The sequence below is a fragment of the Papio anubis genome, chromosome 5 (assembly GCF_008728515.1).
Source record: "Papio anubis isolate 15944 chromosome 5, Panubis1.0, whole genome shotgun sequence".
Lineage (NCBI taxonomy): Eukaryota > Metazoa > Chordata > Mammalia > Primates > Cercopithecidae > Papio > Papio anubis.
The window spans coordinates 130,768,557-130,776,998 of record NC_044980.1 but is presented as its reverse complement, the minus strand read 5'-3'; the positions used below and the strand labels follow the sequence as shown (position 1 = coordinate 130,776,998).

General features: G+C 47.9%; 1 protein-coding gene across 1 annotated transcript; it reads right to left on the bottom strand.

Moving 5' to 3' along the window:
* Positions 1-744: 744 nt before the first annotated feature.
* On the bottom strand, positions 745-8,012 carry WNT8A (Wnt family member 8A). The gene is made up of 6 exons (XM_021939715.2): positions 7,945-8,012; positions 7,821-7,854; positions 7,468-7,606; positions 4,237-4,362; positions 3,405-3,547; positions 745-1,934 (listed from the first exon to the last, which is right to left on the bottom strand). The coding sequence occupies exons 1-6, from the start codon at positions 8,010-8,012 to the stop codon at positions 1,389-1,391; spliced, it is 1,056 nt and encodes a 351-aa protein (XP_021795407.1). The 3' UTR covers positions 745-1,388.
* Positions 8,013-8,442: the final 430 nt, after the last annotated feature.

Here is an 8,442-nt window from a genome sequence, read left to right as displayed (position 1 = left end):
GGCAGGCAGAATCCACAACTCTTTTTGTCTCTTGCCCTGGGGCCCAGGTCTTGGTGTACAGACACCCCAGGACGCCCAAGTTAAGAGAGCAAACACACTTTGAATATGGTCCAGGTTCAAAGGGCTTCCTTACTCCCCAAGTTACTTAGGTTGCATTAAAATAACACTTTCTAATTCTGGGAGTCTGTATTGTTTTGCTGTTGACCAGTGTCTGGGTCTCAATTTTTCATTACCTGACAAACACTGAAATCAAGAGAGTTGGATATTTCTAGTTTCCCCTTTTTCCTGGTGGATTATTGGGATACAGAAGCAGGGTTTCCCTTTTTGATCTTAAGGTTTCCAAAGGGAGTAATAGAAGTCCCAGCTGGATATATCTTGGAAGGATTTATTGCAAAATAAAGTTGAGTTCTCAATCTAGGAAAATAACAAAGGAGTCCCCAGCTCTCTGAGGAGCATCACTCTTGTGGGACCTTGTCTGGGTAGGTCATAGTCACCTGTCCACTTATTGCCACGATTCCCTTTCCATGGCTGCAGAGATGGTTTAGGAACTCCAAAAACCCCCAGGTTATACAGGGTGCTGGTTTCCCCAGGTGTGGGTGGGAAGAATTTATTTTCTTTTCTCTTTCTTTTTTTTTTTTTTGAGACAGGGTCTCAGTTTTGTTGCCCAGGCTGGAGTGCAATGGCACAATCACACCTCACTGTAGTCTCGATCTCCTGGCTCCAATGATCCTGTCGCCTCAGCCTCCCAAGTATCTAGGACTACAGGCAAGTGGCACCACACCTGGTTAATTTTTAAATTTTGTGTAGAGATGGTGTCTTCCTATGTTGTCCAGGCTGGAGGAAGAACTTCTCAAAAGTGCATACTTGGAGGGAAAGAAACCTAACATTCTAAAACTTCCCAGTAGGCAGATATGTGGTCTTTATCCCATTTATCAGCATGGATTTGTAGTCACAGGCTGCTCTTCAGGAGTCTGAACAGAACTCTTTCATTTTTTGCTTCTGTTCTCCTGATTCCCAGCAGCACAGCTAGGTTGGACATGGTCTGAAATTTAAAGGAACAAATACTTTGAAGGTCCCTCTAGATATGGACCCCAAACCAAACTCTCCCTGTAGGAAGCTGCATAAGTATAGGCACAGAGATGGGAAAATAGCTTGCAGGAAAGATGAAATGGGGGTCTGCCAAAATCAGGAGGCCCAGATTCCAATTTCAGCCCTGCCAGGAATATGCTGTGGAATCTTGGGCTTCCATTTCCCCACCGATAGCAGATATGAGGACTACAGACCAACACTGCAATTTTCCAATTGCTTTCCAATCTGTTCTCTCTAAGAGAGAAGCTACATCCCCTTCCACGGATGCAATTAATCAAGTGAACTTGTGTGGGGTATTATCAGGCACTGCCCTCACTCAGGGACTGGGCACTGCCTGAGGAGCGTGTGCAGTAATACTTGCTCACCACATGCCTACACTGGTCACACTTGACCTTACAGCACCACTGGAATTTGCAGTTACAGCTGCTTATGACCTCAGTTTTCCTCTCTTCCACCTGCAGCCCACATTCAGTGCACAGGCGCCCACAGCTACGTCGCTCCCACCTGGATGTGTTGTGGCTGTTCTGTAGGCACTCACGACCCTCTGTGCCATAGATGCCCAGGCTGGAATTGCAGGTACAGTAATCTGGTGATTCCTCTAAAAAGATCAGTTCCGCCTCTGCGCTAGGAAGGAAGGCCTCAGCGGGCACCCAGTGGCCCTCGGCGCTGTTCCCAGCTCTCAGCTGCCGCTTATCCATTTCAATTTTCAGCGCCTGGTCATACTTGGCCTTTAGGTAGTCTCCCATCTCTCGGAAGTCAGCCAGCTGCAGCCAGCACGTCTGTATGCTGCAGCTCCCAGAGATGCCATGACATTTGCAGGTCCTTTTCATGGTGGCTCTCACTGCCTTCACAGAGAGAACACAAAAGAGAATGGCTCTGAGTAGGGAAGACCAAAGGTTAGTGATTAAAGGTAATGTTTCAGAGCTGTGTTTCTTGAATTTAAAGGAGCATCAGAATTATTGGGGAAGCTCGTGAAGAATATTTATTCCTGGGCCCTACCTCAGATCTTCTCAATGAGGATATTCAGCGGGGAAGGGGCTGGTAATGGTGATTTTAAAGCTTCCCTGGGTGATTCTGATGGAGAGCCAGGCAAGAGCTGGGAAGGTTACTAGAGTCCAGAAACCTCTGCTCCAGGCTCAACTCAATCACTTGTCAAGCTTTTCTCTATCTGCCCAGCTGGAATAAGAATTGAATATAATAATGACCAAGGAAGTACTCTGTAAATTTTAAAGGAAACTATGATAATTGCCACAGTTATTGTCTTGAGGGTAGGGGTGAGAGTATTTTGGGGGGTTTGGATTTGTCCTCTGGGTCTTCTCTGAGAGGAGAGGGAGCTCCTTGAGTCTGAACACTTATACCCCCAAGGCAATGAATTACCCATGGTTGTACTTGCTTAAAAAACCTCTTCCTGGCTAGACACGGTGGTGGCTCATGCCTGTAATCCCAAGATGTTGGGAGGCCGAGGCAAGAGGATTGCTTGAGCTCAGGAGGCCAAGACCAGCCTGGGCAATATGGGGAAACTTCATCTCTACAAAACCCACAAAAATTAGCCAGGCATAGTGGCAAGTGCCTGTAGTTCCAGGTTCTCAGAAGGCTGAGGTGGGAGGATGGCTTCAGCCTGGGAGGTGGAGGCTGCAGTGAGCCGAGATGGCACTACTGCACTTCAGCCTGGGTGACAGAATAAGACCCTGTCTCAAAAAAAACCCCCAAAACCCAAAAACCCTTTCCCCCTTTCCCCGTTTCCCTGGGCACCCAGGATATTTAGGTATATGTTCACAGGAAATTTCTACACTTTTGGCTCTAAATCCAACTTGTTTCCCGATTTGTGTTCTGAATACTCCAGAGATTGCCACCCCACTAGAAGTCTTGGGGGAGAGTTAGACACTTCAGAGAAGCCTAGATCAATCCCAATTCCCCATAGCCCAGACAGACTTTAGGACACAAGGCTGGACAACAAGGCCCTGTTAATTTACTAGAACATGCAGTTGAAGTGATAAAAATTTAAGTCATAGAAGCAAGGCCTTGATTCTGTGTTCTCAGAAGCCCGCCTGTGGAGGGGCAGAGCAGAACATACAATGACAAGAGGACTCAGTGAGAAGATCTGAGTTTACTGCCTGTCTCTGACAGTTATTAGTTGCCTTGGACAAGCCACTTGGCTCAGACTTAATTGGTTCTGTCATCCAGAGAATGCAGGTAGCCATCTCAGTCTGGCTGGGTAATATGAGGAAAGAATGTAGAAGACAGCTCTTGGTAAATTGTGAAGGGCTGTGCAGATGTGAAGCTGTTGAAATACTGGCCACAACTCCTATACCCACCAGTCTGCCGGCCCTGTTGTTGTGAAGATTCATCAGGGCTCTGGCATCCTTCCCCTTCTCCAAACTGTCCACAAAGAGTTTGGAGATCCTTTCCCCAAATTCCACATTGTCGCTGCAGCCTCCCCAGATCCAGCCATGGCCTCCTATACATAAGGAAAGAATAAGTTCTCCATGTAGCTCCGTGCTCAGTCCCAGTCACCCGCCAAACCATCCCCAAGAACCCTAGAGTGTAAAGCTATGGCTGAAGGTGAGACAGGGAAATGGAGGTGCATGGGGTGGGTGGGTAGGAGTCCGATTGCCAAAGTCAACTGCCCACCCTTCAGACACTTCCCAGCCATAAGCAATTAGTCTTCTATACCCACAGTAAAAGTAGGCACACTGGGGCTAACTTAGATGCTCTCAAAGGTTCACTGCAGCTCAAACATTCTGGAATTCTGCACCATTATTCTACAATTATCTCTTAAAGGTTACTACCTCCTTCATTAGTGATAAATCTGAGTAAGTGTCTTAGGTAGTCTGCAAATTGCTGAGTAGCTCTAGATTATGGATGAGCCATTCCAAGCCTGAAATACCAGGGCTAGCTTTAACTCACTTCAACCTTCTCATTTCTAATTGCCTTGTTGCTTGTAGAGCTACTTGCCTATACCTGGACTTATGGACCCCGGCTCAACTCTGAGAGTGTAAGGCTAGGAGATTCTACAATTGAAGGAGTTGCTGGAGTCTTGAGGTTTAAGGGAGCTGTGTCCCTCAGCCTTTCCCTGGAAGACTTTAGCCTGCACTCAGCTCTGTAGCCCCTCACCTCTTCCCACCCCCATTGGAAAGCTCAACTTACCTGTTTTTCCATTTTTTGACCCATCACAGCCACAGTTTTCGAAGTCACCCATGCTACAGTTCTTGGTGATGGTGTACATGACTCCAGCAGAGCTGATAGCATGTATGAAGGAAGTCTCTCTGGTGGCTTTGGAGAGAGAGAGGGAACTGACTGGAAACTTGGACCCTGATGACCCAAAGCAGAGGCTTTGGAAAAGTAATATTGTTTCTCTCCTTTATCCCCTACTTCCTTTGGGTTTAAGAAGATGCTTTTCTTTTCTTTTCTTTTTTCTTTTTTTTTTTGAGACTTGCTCTGTCACCAGGCTGGAGTGCAGTGGTGTGATCTCGGCTCACTGCAACCTCTGCCTCCCAGGTTCAAGCGATTCTCCTGCCCAAGCCTCCTGAGTAGCTGGGACTACAGGCGCATGCCACCATGCCCAGCTAATTTTTGTATTTCTAGTAGAGACAGAGTTTCACCATGTTGACCAGGATGGTCTTGATCTCTTGACCTCATGATCTGCCCTCCTCGGCCTCCCAAAGTGCTGGGATTACAGGCATGAACCACTGTGGCTGGCCTTTTTTTTTTTTTGAGACAGAGTCTCACTCTGTTGCCCAGGCTGGGGTGCAGTGGCACGATCTTGGCTCTTTGCAAACTCTGCCTCCCAGATTCAAGCAATTCTCCTGCCTCAGCCTTCTGAGTAGCAGGTATGTGCCACCATGCCTGGCTAATTTTTTATTTTTAGTAGAGATGGGGTTTCACCATGTTGGCCAGGCTGGTCTTGAACTCCTGATCTCAGGTGACCCACCCGCCTGGCCTCCCAGAGTGTTGGGATTACAGGTGTGAGCCACTGTGCCTGGCCTATTTTTTTAAAATCATTATTATATTTTTTGAGACAAGGTCTCACTCTTGCCCAGGTTGGAGTGCAGTACATGATCTCGGCTCACTATAACCTCCACCTTCTGGATTCAAGCAATTCTCGTGCCTCAGCCTCCTGAGTAGCTGGGACTATAGGTGCCTGCTACCACACCTGGCTATTTTTAATTTTTTTTTAGTTTTTAGTACCATATGGGGTTTCACCATATTGGCCAGAGTGGTCTAGAACTCCTGGGCTCAAGTGATCCACTCACCTTGGTCTCCCAAAGTGCTGGGATTACATGCATGAGCCACCACACCTGACCTATTATTATTGTATTAGAAATAGGGTCTCATTATGTTACCCAGGCTGGACTCGAACTCCTGGGCACAAGCAATCCTCCCGTCTCAGCCTCCCAAAGTGCTGGGATTACAGATGTGAGCCACTGCATCCAGCCAATGCTCTTCTGTTTGAAAGAACAATGCATATCTTTTCAGCCTCCTTACTTCATCCCGGCAGGAATGAACATCCCCATGTTACCAGTGGGGAAAGTAAAAACTAGAGATAGAATGATGAGACCAATGTAATCCCAGCACTTTGGGAGGCTAAGGTGGGTGGATCGCTTGAGCTCAGGAGTTCGAGACCAACCTAGGCAACATGATGAAAACCTGTCTCTATAAAAAATACAAAAATTAGCCGGGCATGGGGGTGCATGCCTATAGTCCCAGCTACTCAGGAGACTGAGGCGTGAGAATTGCTTGAGCCTGGGAGGCAGAGTCTGCAGTGAGCCGAGATTATGCCACTGCAATCCAGCCTGGGTAGCAAAGTGAAACCCTGTCTCAAAAAAAAAAAAGAATGATGAGAACAAGACCACTTTCCAGTTGTGGTGTTGGGATCAGGACCTTGCCCTCTTACAGTCCAGCCTAGACCTCTGTCCACTAGCCACTGCTGCTAGTCCTTAGGCAGTGAGACTCAGGGCTTGATGCTGGCCTAGGAGAGAGAGGAGGACCTTTGCTGCTTCTGACTGGGAAGCTTGGGTCATGTAATAATCATAACAATCATGACTGCCACCTACTGAGCTCTTATCTTACTAAACTCTTTACAATTGTCACATTTCATTTCTATGTACTCCCTATTCTATCTGTATACCCCATGGGGAGACATTTCTTTCGAGCCTCATCTTTTTTTTTGAGACAAGGTCTTGCTCTGTCACCCAGGCAGGAGTGTAGTGGTGTGATCATAGCTCACTATATTCTTGAACTCCTGGGTTCCAGAAATCCTCCCAACTCAGCCTTCCAGGTAGCTGGGACTACAGGCACATGCTACCATGCCGGCTAATATTTTTACTTCTCTTTTTAGTAGAGAGAGGTCTTGCTATGTTGCCCAGGCTGGTCTTGAACTCCTGAACTCAAGCGATCCTCCTGCCTTAGCCTTCCAAAGTGCTGGGATTATAGGCATGGTCCCAACACGTGCTTAGCCACTTTCTCCGTCTTCTTTACTCTTTCCCCTAACTATTCTCAGGTGAATGGTGAATGTTATCTTCAAAAATGACACGCAAACTACAGCACACAGTTACAAATGGGTGCACGTGCACACCCATACACACACACACACACCCCCCCCACCTGAGGCACAACTCAATGTGACGTCTCAGTTTTTCTGTTGTTGAGATTTTATGGCAGTTAGCCATGTGAAACTTCCTCAGGAGCTGCAAACACCCGATTTTTATTTCATGCAACTCAGTGCAAGATCAGTGTGTACAAACGCACAAATATAAGCATGCATTTAAAAAATAGAGTGATTTCTGCTGAGCACTGTGGCTCACGCCTGTAATTCCAGAACTTTTGGAGGCTGAGGTGGGTGGATCACCTGAGGTCAGGAGTTTGAGACCAGCCTGGCTAACATGGTGAAACCCCATCTCTACTAAAAATACAAAAAATTAGCCAGGCGTGGTGCATGCCTGTAATCCCAGCTACTCAGGAGGCTGAGGCAGGAGAATCATTTGAACTCGGGAGGCAGAAGTTGCGGTGAGCCGATATTGCGCCATTGCGCTCCAGCCTGGGCAACAGAGTGAGACTTCGTCTCAAAAAAAAAAAAAAAGAGTAATTTCCTACATTTGTCTCATACATAGAGACACCTCATATCCACCTCATTCAAATCCATGGGATACTTCTGATGAACTAAACAGAACTGGCCTTACTGACCCAAATCACAAATCTGGGGTTGAGAGAGGGGAGGTAATTTACTCAAGGCCACATAGCAAGGAAATAGCAGGTCAGCAGGTCACTGGTAGCATTTTCATTTCACTGTGCAATACATGTCACACATATACACATACTGCAGGCGCCCCTCCATTCCCATATATACCCCTTGTACAGGTGAGTCCCACACAAACTTACCACTTCTCAGCCTATTGTGGGTAGAGAGCTGAAGAGCATTTTCAGGGCAGTTCCAGCGTTCCCAAGCAAACTGGAACTTGCATTCCTCGATGCCACTCTGGGCACCCAAGGCCACGCTAGTCGTGTAGGTCAGATAGGCCTGGCAAAGGGAAGAGGGCTGTGAGCTTCTGCCTGGTATGGGTGATCTGGGATAGGAGAAGCAGGCAGGACTCAGATGGGCCAGCTCTCCATTGAGAATCAACCATGGGTTCCTCTGGGTGAGGGGCTCTGGCACTGTCCCCTCCCCTCTTTTCTCCAGAAGAGTCCCCTTAGGGCCCTCAGTGGGTAAAAACAGAAGCTGGAGATCATCCTACCTTGGGACCTGTTATCAGGAAATTGTTCACTGACCTACCAAGAAGAGAAAAAGTGAGGCAGAGGTGAATGGGGATGAGACAATGGGGCTTCCTTGGCAGGGAGTGAGGGTGGGAAAGGACTTACCAGGCAGAGGCACTGAGTGCAGCACAGCATATGCCCACAGCTGCCCAGAGCATAGACAGGTTCCCCATCGCCCTGCCTACCCCCGCGGACCAGGTCCAGCTCAGGTCCAAGTCCAGAGAAGTGAGCAGAGGGCAGGGTCTTCCTCAGTATTTATGTGAGAAGATTCTGAATGTCCAAGGGGGGAAATCAGCAGCTCTTCTCATTTGTTCTTGACTGGCAGGGCTGCAGGAGCCACTGACCCAGTGGGGGATCTGGGAGGAGGGACTCAGTTTTCACGGAAAGCCCCGCCCTGCCCAGCCCCTCCAGCCCTTTTTCCTCCCAGACTGAGAAAGAGGCTGAAGCTTTTCTCCTATCCTTGAGATTTCTTTCTTCTATGTGTCAATTTTGTCTCTTCCTGCTTCTTTGGCCCATTTCTCAGAATCATGTAGGCCAGAGCAGGCTGGGTCCTTAACCCTGAAGGCAGGTCACCTATTCTTGGAGCTACAGTGTCCTCCTCTG

What these genes read in the sequence shown, in the direction of transcription:
- WNT8A (XM_021939715.2), bottom strand. Translation starts at nt 8,012, where the DNA reads ATGGGGAACCTGTCTATGCTCTGGGCAGCTGTGGGCATATGCTGTGCT. An exon ending in CCACAATAGGCTGAGAAGTG is followed by an intron (nt 4,363 to 7,467) that starts GTAAGTTTGTGT and finishes CTCTCTCCAAAG; the next exon opens with CCACCAGAGAGACTTCCTTC. An exon ending in GTCAAAAAATGGAAAAACAG is followed by an intron (nt 3,548 to 4,236) that starts GTAAGTTGAGCT and finishes CCTTATGTATAG; the next exon opens with GAGGCCATGGCTGGATCTGG.